This window comes from Venturia canescens, chromosome 2, assembly GCF_019457755.1.
Source record: "Venturia canescens isolate UGA chromosome 2, ASM1945775v1, whole genome shotgun sequence".
NCBI classification, from domain to species: Eukaryota; Metazoa; Arthropoda; class Insecta; order Hymenoptera; family Ichneumonidae; genus Venturia; species Venturia canescens.
Genome location: NC_057422.1, coordinates 12,683,545 through 12,698,625, shown reverse-complemented (window position 1 = coordinate 12,698,625; position 15,081 = coordinate 12,683,545). Strand labels below are relative to the sequence as shown.

General features: G+C 42.5%; 2 protein-coding genes across 6 annotated transcripts in view; one reads left to right on the top strand and one right to left on the bottom strand.

The window, feature by feature from the left end:
- LOC122405728 (WD repeat-containing protein DDB_G0292056-like) overlaps positions 1-10,794 on the bottom strand; it is a 38,878-nt gene extending 28,084 nt beyond the window's left edge. Inside the window, exons 1-2 of one of the 5 annotated variants that reach the window (XM_043410654.1) lie at positions 10,693-10,794; positions 10,096-10,364 (exon numbers count right to left, since the gene is read on the bottom strand). In XM_043410654.1, the coding sequence (XP_043266589.1) occupies positions 10,096-10,147 (52 nt within the window). In that variant the 5' untranslated portion in view covers positions 10,148-10,364; positions 10,693-10,794. Of the gene's footprint in view, positions 1-10,095; positions 10,442-10,575 lie in introns of all 5 variants that reach the window. The other 4 variants (XM_043410655.1, XM_043410650.1, XM_043410653.1 and 1 more) reach the window with 4 other exon arrangements.
- A 732-nt stretch (positions 10,795-11,526) lies between these two features.
- Positions 11,527-15,013, top strand: LOC122406899 (aladin). The gene is made up of 5 exons (XM_043412707.1): positions 11,527-12,175; positions 12,387-12,504; positions 13,105-13,574; positions 13,850-14,186; positions 14,493-15,013. The coding sequence occupies exons 1-5, from the start codon at positions 11,817-11,819 to the stop codon at positions 14,811-14,813; spliced, it is 1,605 nt and encodes a 534-aa protein (XP_043268642.1). The 5' UTR covers positions 11,527-11,816; the 3' UTR covers positions 14,814-15,013.
- The last annotated feature ends 68 nt before the right edge of the window (positions 15,014-15,081 follow it).

The following is a 15,081-nucleotide window of genomic DNA, read 5'->3' as shown; positions in this document are numbered from 1 at the left end:
ACGATCCTGAGTTCATTCTTTGAATCGAGTGTTAAGGAGGCTGGCTACACTCGTCAAAATGATAAGAAATTGATCAAATTTGGTTATGTTCTTCAACATCAAGTCCGAAGACACAATTTTTTTCAAAATTTTCTTCTCCTTAGTTATCGAGTAATTACGCATTAAAGCAGATTTCTCATGCCCGGAATGTATACCTATATGTATGGAAACGCTATGCTTGTACACTTGAACTTTAGTGATCAATTACTCGATAACTGTACAGAAGAAAAATCTTTAAAAATTTGTATTGTCAAATTTGGCCCTAAAGAATATGTTCACCAAATTTTATTAAATTCTTATCATTTTGAAATTTTTTATGTATTTAACATGGTTTAGCATGGCAACATTGTATCGTCGGTAGCCACCCTCCTTAACATTATCGATTGGTGTTGACAGTGAAGACAGTCACACTGCCTTCGACTAGTTTGGGTTTATTTAGAGAAATGTAGATATAAAAAAGGAAAAAAGGTACAAACGAAGTGGAGAAGGTACTTGGAGACAGTTTTTCTCCGGCGAACGGTGAAAAGGTGAACGATTGAATATCGATATTTTGTGTTACAATTATGTCTTCACCCTAAGAATTGTACTTCAGGTAAATATCATACCCGAAGAATCGTATTTTGTAGGTGTCTCATTGGATCACTTTAAATTCGTGTCAAAGTTTTCGAAATTTTAAATTTTTTCAACTTACCGAGAAATTTCATTCGTCCCTGGCGAAAATGTTTTCATTTGTTACTTGTAAGACAATCGTCTCGAATTTTTTCTCCCAAACCTTCGTTATATACTTTATTGTTGTTGTGTACTTTTTCATAAACTTCGCAAGAAGCGTTCATTCGTTATATGGAAAGATGAACGATTTTTTACGCGTAATCCCAGTGTATTTTTCTTCATATTTAAACTCGTTTATCTCGATAACCAATAAGACGAACCCTTTAAAATTTGATGTAAGTGGCAGTCGACTACCGATCGAAGCTCTGTGTAAATTTCAAGACTTCCTTAAAAGTGACTTCCTTAAGATGAAGATGACGTTAATGGATCACATTTTTTCATTTACTTGAATTAGATTGAATCAAGATATTTTCAGATAATAAAATTTGCTCTTTCTCTATAATTTACGTTTCTGTTGGAGCAGTTTTTTTGCATTCGTGTGTGATAAACTCTATTCTCGATTTGATTGTTCGTCCTTGTTTTTCTCCAATTGAACTAATCTCGTGATGAAATACCTTCTCAATACCATCATATCGATTACTTCAAGTCTGTAATTAAGTCTCGTCAATAAATTCTCGAATTCTCATACCGGAGTAAAAAACGGTCCATCATCGTTTCACGCGAGTCTCTTATAGAAAATCGCTTCTCGTGCAAGTTGAGTTTTGCTCCGGACCAATGGTCATAATATTTTTCCTCCCAATAAAATTTTTAATGCATTTTAGAATAATGATTCCAGCAACTCTCCCATTTCGGTCCCTCCCGAATGTGCGATTCGTAGCTTTTCAAGCTGCACCGCGAAACTTCGTGAAATAAAACCTTCCCTTCGCGTCCTTGGACTCGAACGTCGCAAAGTTGAGCGTCGTTTCCAGAAATCATAAATATCCTTCAACAAAAAGGGGTCCATTTTGCCAGCTATGATCGGGCTCCTCGACCCCGTGCCCACGCAACCGAGAAAAATTCCTCCGATAATCTTCAGTGTTGATACACCGCGTTACGCAATCGCAGCGGGAAGCTCGAGTTCGAACCCCGCTTTCACGACCCCCCCGAGACGTTTGAAAATCCGCAGACGAATGAGATCGATCAGATAGCGCGGAGGCTAGTGAGACTGTTCACCGTGAGGCGGCGCTGCGTTTCACCTTGTTCGATGACATACGCGCGCTCTCGTCTTCAGCGAGATGGTACATGGAAGTTCCGAGGTACGGTCGCCCGAGGGGGCAAATCCGCCTCGACTCTTGGCAAGCCCGCAGCAGAGATCGTCGCTGAAATTCCCGATGCCAGAATATTGGCTGCTGCTCGCGTGGACTCGAATACGCGGACGTAGCAACCGCTGCTCCCGCGTATTACGCGTACAATTCTCGGGTTATATGAATAGCGCGTGAGAGTCGGAGCGCCGACGGCCGAGAGGAACCACGAGGCCGAGATCACATGCTGCTCCTCGGCCCACCGCTCGTCGCGGTGTCACGAGACACGAAAAAGGCCGAGGGAGCGGGAGAGAGGAGCCGAGTCACGTAAACTATTCGATTTTATTCTCGTATACACTCCGTTGATTTACGACCGCTATTTCTGATCGTCATTATTATCGCGATAGATGTTGTTTTGCAGGTTTGTTCCTATGACGAGAATGACTTTGGGAGGCGTCGAGGGGGCTGAGCAGCGAGTGAAGTAAGAGGCGCCAATTTGTACGGACAAATTTCACCATTTTTCTTTCCGATTTCAGCCTCAGTGCAATCGCCAATGAAATCCTTACTCGACGCGAGTTAATGAGGCGTCGCGTTGCGTTATATTTCGCTCGTAGGATCTCATTTTCTGTGCAATCGCTCCTGCAGAGCGAGTCTCGACGAGGAAGGGGAAAAACCGAGTTTGAGAGAACGAGCGATCGCAGGAAGCGCTTCCGACCGTTCCGTCGAGTGGCCGCGACCGCCGCGCGATTTTTCGGACACCCTGTACACGAGACGAGACGCTTTCGTGTCGGAGAAAATTCACGAAAACCGGGCAAGACCGGAGCACACTGACCCGCCCCGGATCATCTCGGATACGAAAAGAGAGTTTGGAAGATCGACGCTTCTCGTCAGCAAGAACCGGCGAGCGCGAGATCGTCGTCGTTGTGGACCTGGCGAACGCTCCTTCCCTCGCTCTCTCTCTCTCTCTCTCGCTTCGCTGCGCTCCGCGTTCCTCATAGTGCCACGATACAACGCTCATTAAACAATTACCACGAGACAGAGGGGAAAATACAATTGATCGTGCTTCTGGGACAGACGTTAGAGGCGTGATGCCATTTTCTAGTCCCGCGTCAAAAAAAGAGGAAAACAAATAAGGAAAACGTCCGTGAAAACTCACTTTCCAAAGGCGAGTTTATTGATCGACGGTATTCGAATGCCGAGGCAATTTTATCATCATAAAATATCGCAAGTTTGTTTCTATTTCTCCGTATTGAAGAAGGCTGAAGTTATTTTATTTGAATGGCAGTTATGGAGTGCAATTACGCAGGAATGAAAATATTCGCGAGTTGAAAAGAAATTCACGGAGCAGGATCGAAGAGCGAGTGACTTTTTGCCTGTTCCGTTCACCGTGTGATGACTCGTTACGAATCGAACGACGCGGAACGCCGTTAAAAATGGAGACTTTTTTCCATATTTGTGTCGAGCGCCGGTGCGCCCCGGTCCCTTCGACGTTCTCGATAGGTTTGAATTCTCCGGTGAAGTGTTTTTTTTTCTGAATATTCTTACTCCTGCAACTCGCATATTTTTTTGCTCGCAGTCTTTTTTGCCGGACTTTCTACAACAGCGAGCGAGATTTTTCGATTCTTCGGTCTTTGCTTAGGCTCGCTGTTGATTCCCTCTGGAAAAATACTCCCAAAGTTAATTTCCGGTTCGTTTAAAATTCGATTTTTTGTGCCTGAAAATCAAACGCGAGGACTGCTTCATCGTTTTGTGAAATTGCACATCGCATTGCTCGCCTTAACTCGGAGATTTATCTTTTTCATCATTCTCTCAGCGTTGCATAACACGTGTGGGAAGACAAAAGACGAGAATTTAAACATGCGATCGGGCTTGACCGTGCGTTACACCGACAACAACTAATATTAGTTTTCATTCAGGCTGTTTCTAAGATTCTCATTCCCGAACTCAACGACCTGAGACCGTAATTATAGATCCGTGCCGTCCGCTAACAGGCACTAACTCACCACCATTTCAGCTTCAGAAAGGGCGCTCGTCGCGCATTTTCTTCTCGTGCTGTATTTTCAATGGGAACAAAACAAATCGTGAAAAGCGATAAAAGACGCGAGAGCACGTGGCGAACAATGTGCGAGCGTAGACCCCCGGCGGTTTGGCCAAGTTTTTAGACCAAAATTCCCACGTATTTTTCCTCATTCGCAAATATGAAATAAAACTTGCGAAATCTTCGAGAATAATCCGACAAAGATATTGCGGAATTGCGGAAATATGGAAAAATTCATGCGCACCAATGATAACGTCAAAATCCGTTGGACAAAAGTTTTAATAATCTTTTCACCGGCGAAATTTAGCGCGATTTGACAATGGCGATTGAAGACACAAGTGAACCGAGCGATCCCTCGAAAAAGAGAAACTCGTCGAGCGTGTAAAACTCGAGGGCGTTTTCGGTACGAGCTAAATATCACGGCTGGTAATCGTGCTGAAGTTCCGAGCCGGTAAAACATCGACAACATTGTGTGAAAATAGTATTTTCGTTGGCCAGAGCCAGAGCAACTGTAATAATGAGACTGTCAACGATAAAGCATAAAATTGAAACGTTAAAATTCCACGTTTTTTATTAGTTGTTTTGTTTTTATTTTATATTAATTGCTCCCTCGACTTTTGAACGTCGCGAACGACGAGTCGTCGACAAAAAGTTGGGCGAGCTGCGTAGGAATTACGTAACGCGTTGGAGCGCTACGTCGAGTGATGAGACTGAACCTCAGTTCGGTTCACGCATAAATACAAACTTGTACACTTCTGTTCCATTATTTTTGAGGAATCGTCTCGATTCGTTGTGTGCTTTAGCATTACGAATGCAAACACATCGTAGATAATGTGATCGAGGAAAAAAATAAGAAGAAACTTTTCTCAGTGATTTTTCATCGAATTTACTCTTTCGGAACTCATTTTCACTGACGATTATTTACTTTTGAATTTTCATATCATTCTTTTTAACGTCCTCGAACCGCGTTTCGCTCGTTCCGTGGCCTATTTACATAAAGCCAATTTCATGGCAAACTGATTCCGTTATCGTTTGACTGGTAACAAATATTCTTACGGAATTATGACTCCGAAGTTTGCGACCTTGGAGTCTAGAGCGAAAAAACGTTTGTAATTTTACAATTTTTTATTTCACGAATCATTGGGGAATGCGTTTGTTTTATGTTAATTTCGTTGGACTCCAATCCTGGAAACGTGAGCATCGTAGGGAATTTTACCAAGACGATTTCGACTTGGAACTCGAAATGCCAAGTTCTGAGCGAGTTTTCATTTTCGTTAGGAATGAATAATCCGAGTTGACGAATTTATGTTATTTATCACGAGAACCGTATCGAAAAATCGCGCAGAAACAGTCGTAGGTGGAGGGAGTCTCGCGGAGCATTAGATTTCCTACGAAAACTCCAATGTTTCATCTCTGCTTTGTTTATCCCTGGAAACGGTGTGGAAAACAGTTCGTCAGAGGTCCCACGCGAGGGCAGCATTGATCGCCGGTTTTCTGCGAAACTACTGGAGACGGAGAAAAACTTTCGGGGACTTTTTTGTAGGAAATTTCGCCCTGTACGATTTTGGTCCTGTGCACTTTCCCCCTATCTCCAACGGTTCCGAGCCTGCGCTCGACGAAAGATCGCAGACTCGTGACCGAAGAAAAGGACTGCAGAATCGACTATAAATTCATCCCCGGAGCGACGCTTTTGACAATTCCACTCGGCGCAGCCCCTGCGCCACGATGAGAATAGACGGAACTAGATTCGCCGCCTAAACGAAGCCGACACATTAAGGGGATATTACCCCGAGTTGTCAATTTCATTTCCTGTTTCCGATTTTCGGAGACCGCTTCGCAAGCGCGTCCCATCGATCACGCTCGCACGTACAGAGCGACCCGATGCATTAACCAGACTCGCGGTACCATCTGTGACAGGTCGGTTCGATCGAGGGAGGAAGAACCGCGATCGGGACACTGCGACGTTTATCGATCGACAGCGAGCCATGGGCGAGTCTCTCCGGGTTCTCAAGATCAATTTTTCCGTTTCGCCACAAAAATAAGTGAACTGAGACAGTGCGAAAACCAGGGTGTCTAATTTTGACCAGAACAGAAATTTCATGACTTTTAAGGCTTTTTAAGTCAAGGAACAGGAATTTTTTATGACTTTTCTTATGGTTCTGATACTTTTTGTTCATATTTTAATTATAAAAAAATTCAATAAAAATAACAAAGAAATGATATTTTATTTTGAAATAAAGAATCTTTTTTTTCTTACAAACTATTCATTCGATATTCGTTTTTATAACGATGATGAGTATTGACGAACCAGACATTGTCGCCACCCCGCGAATTTTGAAATCATGTTGAAGAAAACCAAAAAATCGACAATGACAATGAGCGTTGCAGAGATCTTAAAAAATCAGGTTGTTTGGTAATTTTTCATGACATTTAATGATTTTTTCAGGTCCGAGTGTAATTTCATGACATTTAAGAATTTTCATGACTTTTCAGGTCGTTAGACACTCTGAAAACCGTTTCGATGCGAACCAATCGAGAATGCGGAGTGCGCTCGATGAATTTTCCCCGCTTTCCTTCGTCAATTCAACGTTCAAACACTTTTTCCGAGTTATTAAAAAAAAGGGAAGTCGGGGCCAGGATTTTCTTACAATTTTCCAATATTTTTGACACCGCTTCGACGAAGCTTCGGCTCTCCCACGACTCGCTGATTAATCGCGAGATTTTTGGACTCTCCGTTTTCGATGAGCGATACGATTCATCTCCGGACAAGCATATTCAACGACTTATGAAAATTTACAGGAAATTTCGTCATTTATCATCACCACCGGGCGAAATTTAGGGCTCCGATTATTCTGCGGAACGTTCTGCGACTCGAAAATGAGCGGGCAAAAGATCGCTGATAAATATTTTCGGTAAAGTCGATCTCAACTTTCGTTACGGATTCGTTGATAAAAATGTTTCGGTGAAATTCGTCACGATTAATCTGCTTCGAAAAATAGTGAGACAAATCAATCGTTTTCGTTGATTCGCGGTTAAGAATTTAAGAACGCCGGTTACCGTGCGCGAGATCGAATTCGCGGGGATCGCTTCGAGGGGAGGCAAAGGAGATGAAAAATGAGAGAAAAACCTCGCACCGAGAGCCTTCCCGAGGATGCAAAGATTGCGGGATGAAGTAGTACGAAAATAGAAATCGCGTCCGCGTTGACAGCAGCCGCAAAAAATCGCGGTGGAATTGCCGGAGCGAAGTTGGGAGCCAAAACAAAAATACGCACGATTCCTGAAAAAAAGTGCTCGCCGCGAAGAGCTTTCGTAATAACGTAAAAAAATGCTTCCATGCTTTCGACTCGTGAACGGAGCGACGGGAAGACGCAAGATCGTGCAACATGCTGCAAGCGGGACGATGACGACGTCGAGTTCGCCGGCGTCGACCTCCGACGCGAGAACGCAGGTACAAGAGTATGAGCGAAGAGGACTTTGAGTTAGCCGCAGCAATAGAACCGCGCCGTGGAGAGCGAGAGCGCGGATATTCAGAGGAAGCGAGAGAGCGAGTGAGTTTCAGCCTCGAGGAGTCCTCGAGCGCTTGACCCTTCGACGGAGCGTCGATGGATTATAAATAACAGAAAATCGGCGACGAGACTGCTGCGCCCGTGCCTTCGTCACCGGACCGATAATTCACGAGGGATTAGCCCGGTTACGCAGGAGCGCCGGAAGACGACTCGACTGAGAACTCGGTCGCTATACTCCATTTGACCGAACGATCGTTCTGCAACCCCCTTAAACATTGCACTCTCGGACGGGAAGGAGCACAGCGTGCGAGACGGAAAAGTCGCGGAGGGCGGTGCGGATCGATGCTTCGGCCGCGGCACAACCCGGACGAAGGCTGCGTCCCTCTCTCTCGCTCGCTCCGCGCCTCTCAATTTCGACGACGAGAGTAAACCACGAGGCTTCAGATTCCCCGCGCACCGGGCCTCGAAGACTCATCGACGACCTCCGGGAACTCATTGAACACACTGAAACAAGTCTGTGCTCGCATTCGCCTATGAAAACTCGAGCATGCCGTTGGTCCGAGCTAATTATTCAATGGGTGTTCACGCGAAGCGAAGTTAGAACGAAAGAAATTCGAAGAAGTTTCGTTCGAATCAGAATAATTCTGGAAAAGATCATTTTCGTTGAAAAAACAAAGCGAAATGAAAAGAAACGTTCGAGAAAGATTTTTATACAGAAAATTACATCTTTCGAACATCGATTAGTCTAAAAAATCAATTGAAATAGCGGTCTCGGGTCAATTTTTCCGCTAGTATTCCGTTAGCACGCCTAAAACTGTGAAAGCAAAGAAAAAAATTGTTTTCACGTCGTTTTTTTGCACCCCACAGTTTACACTTTCAAATCGGGGTCCAATGTTAGTTAGAGGAGAAAGAGAAACGTGAGCAAGTATGCTCCGGTCGGCAGAGCGAATCTGAGATGGAGCGAAAGAGGGGGAGAGACAACGAGAGGACGAGAGCACAATGGCCACAAGACGAAGGTTTTTTCTGCCATGTTTATTCGCCCCAAGGGTCTTCGCGGCACTGTCTTTTGCGCGTCGAACAGTGAGCAGGCATGTGCGAGACAAAGTAGAAAAAAACGTGAGAATTACAATAATACAATCGATATGCGAAAGTAAAAATTGAAGAAAGAAAGCAGTCACGGTTTGAATAGTAACGACGACGACGACAGACGTGGGAATGAAACGCCGAGAGGTCGAATGAGGGTTACGGATTATCGAAGCTTCGAGGCTCCAGGCACGTCGCGATGAGAGGAAAAAACGTAAACAAGCATATCGAAGCGTGAGGAATTATAAGGAAATAAAGGAGAAGGAAAACAAAACGAACTATCGGGCAAACGAGCGTCTGACACGTAACGATCTTTCACCCCTTCCGAGGCGCACGAGGAACGCACGTTTCCAACACGAGCGAAATCGCCGATAAATAAATCTCGGCGTGTATTTTTTGTTAGGAAGCGCAGGCATTGTTGGTATTTCGACGGTCCGCGATCGCGAGAAGCTTCAAGGTCGAGAGACGAAGCATTGTCGCAGGAGCAGTAAATTCCGAAGGAACAATTTGAAAATATGATGTTATACGACGGAAGAAAAAACTTACGAAATAAAACTCTCCCACTGTGTCGAAGCGTCGAGGATACTCGCGTGATTCTTGGAAGCAGGAAACATCGCGCGACATAACCTTGACGCGATTTCCCGGCGAGCACGATTCGGACCCGAGAAAATGCGTTCACGTTTTTTTCTTTAATTTTTTTCTTTCGTAGTATTTGTCCGGATTAAACTCAATTGTCAGAAACATCAGACAAAAATGCATGTATTCGTAGCCGATCGTTCGTCGCGCTATCGAGCATCGAATAATACTGTTTTATTCATTTATTTGTCCAATATTCACATAAATACATGTAGATTAATAAGTATTTCGAATCGGCGATAAGACTCGTGCTATATGATCCTCGTAACGTCTTGTTACTGCTCGCTGCGTGTGGCTCTCGCATTTGCATTCGTATGAATTTACATACTCGTTCATACATTTTTATATGGGAATCGAGAATATATTTGTGAATTTGTAGATACGTTGATTTCATATAGACGAATGAGAGAAATATTTTGGGTGAGAAAAATATGCTTTTCCGAACACATTTCACCCGTCGATCGACGAATGTATCGAATGAACATTTTTATATATTTATGTATTCATGTAGCTATATGCGTGCTCTGAATTCGACCCTCTCGAAGGCTGTGGACATGGACACACGGACGAGAAGAGCGAGGGTGAGAGTGACGTAATTTTTTTTCTTCGTTTACTCTTGTAGGGAACGATTCATACGAATCGGGATATTTTTGTTTCATTATTGATTGTTCAGGCGAGTTATTAATTTGACGTTGGAAAGGTTATGAGGGGAACAGAGTTTTCAGGGACATGAAAAGTGATGGAATTGATTGAAAAGACTCGATGGTTTGATGCGTGCAGGTGCTCGGGCCGATTTTTTTGGCAATTAGTTTTGATATTTTTCAAATTTATGCACAGGTTAATGTGGGATTGTTTATTTTCGGAAAGGAAGAAATGAAAAAAGATGTAGGTTAAATGAACTCACCGCCGATGTCGAGTGTTCTCCATCGGGTTTTTCGTTTGTAACCCTTCCCCATTACTCGGAGGAGACCGTCCTGGTCTCACTCCCCCGCTCGTTCTATTTCTCGTCTTCGTCTTCCAAATACCTCTCGTTGAATATCGTTTTTTATCACCTTTTTGAGTTATTGCTTTTTTTTATCTATTCCTCGTTCTCTCTCTCAGTTACTTCAACGAGTCGGCAATCCCTCGTACGACATCTCGTACTTTCGATGAGAGCCCGCACTACCTTAGCGACTGCATGTTTTGAAAATAATTTTTTTCTTTCTATTCCTTTAGATATTATCGTCAATGGGTTTTATTACTTCGCAGCACTATTTAACGTCGTTTCGATGTTTCCGGCGAGAGAGAGAAAGAGAGAGAGAGAGAGAGAGAAGAGAGTGAGAAATTATGGGAAATTTGTCGATAAGACCAAAGCAAAAACAGTGTTTTTTCTTGATTCTTTTACCTCTGAGATTGAGCCTTTTTCTACTCTCGCTCTCGCGGTTTTATCTTTCTTTTTATAATCTCGTTGACCCGTGAAACTCGAGTTCTCGTCTCTCTCTTTCTTTCCTTCTGCCCTTACGTGAATATCTATTTGTCTCTCTAGAATATCTATCTCTATTCCTTCGTACGAGGTAGGGAAAACAAACGCTCCGTTCTGCACCCGCGTCGGCCGAGTTCCGACAGCACACTGTTGTCCCCACCCCACCCCTCTAGCCGATAGACCTCCCCACCTATTCCTCTATCGCTCCCTCTTTACCCCACGATCGCAGCTTCTGCTCCACTATCGCGTATAAAACGCTTTTGCGCATGCACTTTAATATCTTTACCGCGGTAAACATTGTTAAATTTCGAATCTCCACTCATCAACATTTCTAATCGTTCAGACGAAAGGTCGACAAATCCATTGATTTCATTATTGTTACTGCTTCAAAAAGCTTTAGGTCAATGAAAATGGCAAAAAATGCACTTTCTACGACGGACCGGTTCCTCTACACGTTTTTAATAATCAAATTAATTAGTAATGGGAATCAGTTACTTCAAGGAAGGAGCAAATGCGTATTTTTCACTCTCGTGTGTATAAATGGTAAGTCGAAAATTACAAAAGCCAGAAGACTCCAAGACGGTACGTGCGATGCAGCGCTCAATCGGTAAAAATCCATATGGAGTAAAACGTGACCGAAGAAAAGATTATGTAACAGAGCAGCTCGAGGGGAATATTCATTTTAGAACGGGCATGCGCAATAGTAACCAGCTGATCATTTGAAAAATCGTTGCGCGCCTTCCCATAGCCGTGTAGCGGAAAAAATTTAAATGGAGTAAGTCACGGGAGATAGCACCCACCAGGAGGAGCGTAGTTCACGCGAATTGCACTAGAGAGCGCACAAGAGCAATGCAGGGCGTAGTTCTTGAGATATCCGCAATAGCGTGCTATTCGTTCGTCCATTCGCGGGAGTTTATAACCAATATAACCTCTCATCTGGCTGTTCGAATTAATTTACACTTTCATAACTATTTTCAACTTTTTTCGATAAAACGATCGTTTATTTCGTTGTAAAGAATACTTTTTTAAATTTCTATACTCAAACATTCGATGACATAATTCTAAAGTATTTTTTATCGAAAATGGAGTGATTACACGAGTACGAAGCGCCGGTCAAAACAAACGTCATTCATCACATACTCGGAAAAATAAATTGAAATAAAATGTTGAAAATAACGTCTCTCGGAGACTTTGATAGTCCACCTTTGAATGACGAAGCCACCGTGGGCTTGATAGCTTCCAAACCACTTTTTTGTGATAAAAATCGTCTCCATGAAGAAACTCAACCATTTGCCATGTATACTCGGGACTATCCCGATGTCAATATAACTACCGAAATGCTTGCTACTCGAGAATCATCTAGGACCATTGGAGCGAGCGATCTTTTTCTTCCTGTTGAAGATAGTGCATTCAAAAAAATCGCTAGTATTTGGAGAGACAAAGGATTTTTAGAAGCTTGTCGAGCCGCTGCGGTCGAAGATCCTCAACAAATCTCAAAAATTGTTCATTGGCTTGCTACAAGGTGACTTCGAAGGCTGCATTAATTCATTTAAATGAATAATTGACTTTTTATTAAAATTGTTATTAATTATAATTATAACTTGGCATCAACTATCTTTCAATCACGATCAGCCGCTGATTTTCCCAAAGATTACTAAATTCGACTTAAATTTTTACTAGAGCTGTATCAAAATATATGTTTTAACATGATGGAAATTTTTGACTAATTCCAGAGTTACTTGGATGCTGGATCTCGTTGAACGAAGAACTTCCCTCTACGAAGCTTTGCCCCTTCTTGGTTCTGGTTCTGTTGCTGATATTGCAGCCACGAGAGACTGGACGACTGCGCTCGTAAATAAACTACCAGTTATAATTATCAGTGATGTTTCCTAATAGAATGATAGTGACTGGACTGTAATTAAAATGCACATTGAGTTCAGAATTGAAACTATTTCAAAACATTGAAACATTTCAAAATCATAGTTTGAATTTTGAAAGGTCTGCTAAAAATCATGAAATCCCATAAGGAATGTCAATTATTGTAGTTTCACTATAAAATTGATTTCAGAAATTTCAATTGTTCATTCACAATAAAAGACAACAAAGAAAATTGGATACGATAAAGTTACATGTGTAGAAACTTCGATGTTTGCTGTTCCCCGAATTTCTATGGAACAGCAAACAAGTCCAGAAAAATGCTATACAAAGATTTTCAACTCTGTTATGAGGGTCTGGGGTTGAAAAATGTAAGATTTATTGCTCAAAGAATTTAGAAGGTATTCAATAATGATTTTTTCTTTGTGATAACTGAATTTGCTCGCTGAAGTACATGCTTCGATGAAAATCTTTCCATTAGTTTACGAAAAGGTAATGGAATACGCACTGTTCACTCCTGTACAAATAGTAGAAATTGGCATCGTATATAAATCGTATAACGCGTTCCATTTTCAGGTACGGTGTTTGGCATGGCATCCCCATTGTACTCGTTTGGCGGTCGCTACGAGGGACGATCGGATACGAATTTTTTCCAAAGGAATCCAAAGTGTCGCAGTTTTGAGACACAGCGGTCAAAAATCAGTATGCGCAATGAATTGGCGACCGAACGCAGGTCGCGAGCTAGCCGCGGCTTGTCACGGTGGCGTTCTTGTTTGGACAATTGAATTGGGCGCAGCGAGTAATTCTTTAAGTCATGCGACCTTCCTCAAGCATAGAAACCATGCTCCGGTCACTTCGGTAGCTTGGCATCCCCAGGGAGATATCCTCGTTTCTTGCTCGCCTTCCGATCTCAATATGATCGTGTGGGACGTCGCTAAAGAAATTGGAGTACCTTTGAAACGCGTTGGCGGCGGGGGCTTGTGTTTCGCTCGATGGTCACCTTGCGGGATGAAACTACTCGCTGCTACTTGTCGCACAGTTTTCCGGTAAAGTTCTACAGGATTTCCAAATTTCTCATTTTTAAAAAAGTGTCTTGGGGGGGAAAAAAAAAAGAAAAAGCGACATTCCAAAAATGGAAAAATTAATGATCATAGTGATTTCATTGCTCGAAATTAATTGAATATTTTCGAAACAATTTTCATTATTACGCTTTCCTTGCGCGTTTCTCCAAATTGTAAAGCCCCGAAATAATTTTTCAAGCATGTTCAATGCATCTTTTGACGACTCTAAAAAACTTTGATGACGAAAAACATTTTCGTAGCGTTTGGAACATCGGGATCGGAGGCCCTTGGGATGCTGATCGATGGACCGTCCCAAATGGCCGTGTCGCCGCCGCGTGTTTCGGTCCAAATCAAATGCTTCTTTTTGTATCGACCGAAGATCCGGCCACGGTGTTTTCCCTTCCATTACAAGAGAATATATTCGATGTCAAAAAAACTGCTTCCATTGACGGAGCGAAAATGGCGTATCCCGTTATCGACTTGAACAGAGTGACATTCGACACAAACCTACTCATCAATGAAGATGTCACGGTCGGTGGCCGCGTCACTTCGATGGATTGGGATCCTTCGGGCAAATATCTCGCGATTCTCTTTCAGGTACATTAAAAAAAAAACTTACAATAGAAAAATCAGAAGAATCGACCATTAAAATGCAATAATTTTAAACTTTTTTGCTATTTTTATTAAAATCATGGACATTTTAGATAATTTCTTCATGAAATTTGTATATAAAATGACTCGCAGCTCGTACATTGCTTTTCATGTAAACGAACATCTTTTGAACGTCGAAGTAAAACTACGTGCTCAAAATTTAAAAAAATGAGAACGAAGTTCATTGTCGCTTGCAAATGTTGCATGAAAACCCAAAAAATTCGTAAGTAAGTGGCAAATAATTTGTTGCAGGATTGTCCGTACGTGGCCATATTCATGACAAACATCGAGCCGAATTCCCGGTTAACGGAAATAAAGCCGGGCTGTCTGGTGAAAGGTTTTCAGCACGAGGTACCGAATTGTATGCAATTTCATCAGAATTACGACTCGAAGTTGGCAGCAACGTGTTTGACGATCGCGTGGAGCAGCGGCCGGGTCCAGCAATTTCCGATCGTCGGCAAAGGCGAAATACCGAGTGACTATTCGAGGTCTTTGGGAACAATTGCGAGTCCTTTCGCACGGAGAAATGATTTGCACAACACGAGCGTCAGTAACTACCGCTCGTATCGATAGATGAATGATAGAAAGACGAAAGAAAAGAATATAAATAATCCGAGTCTTTCTGGAAAGACCATTTGTCGAAACATTTCTACAATAATTTTGTGATAAGCTAAATTTTCACTGTCCACGATTAGGACCGTTTCTCTACCTAAAGAAAAATCATTATTTCCTAAGGGATGTTTATTACTGAAAAATACACGATTAACAAGGAATTAGTGAAATGATATTCCCACGCAGAGACTCCTCGTCTCTTTTTCAATCCTCTTCTCAATAACATCGG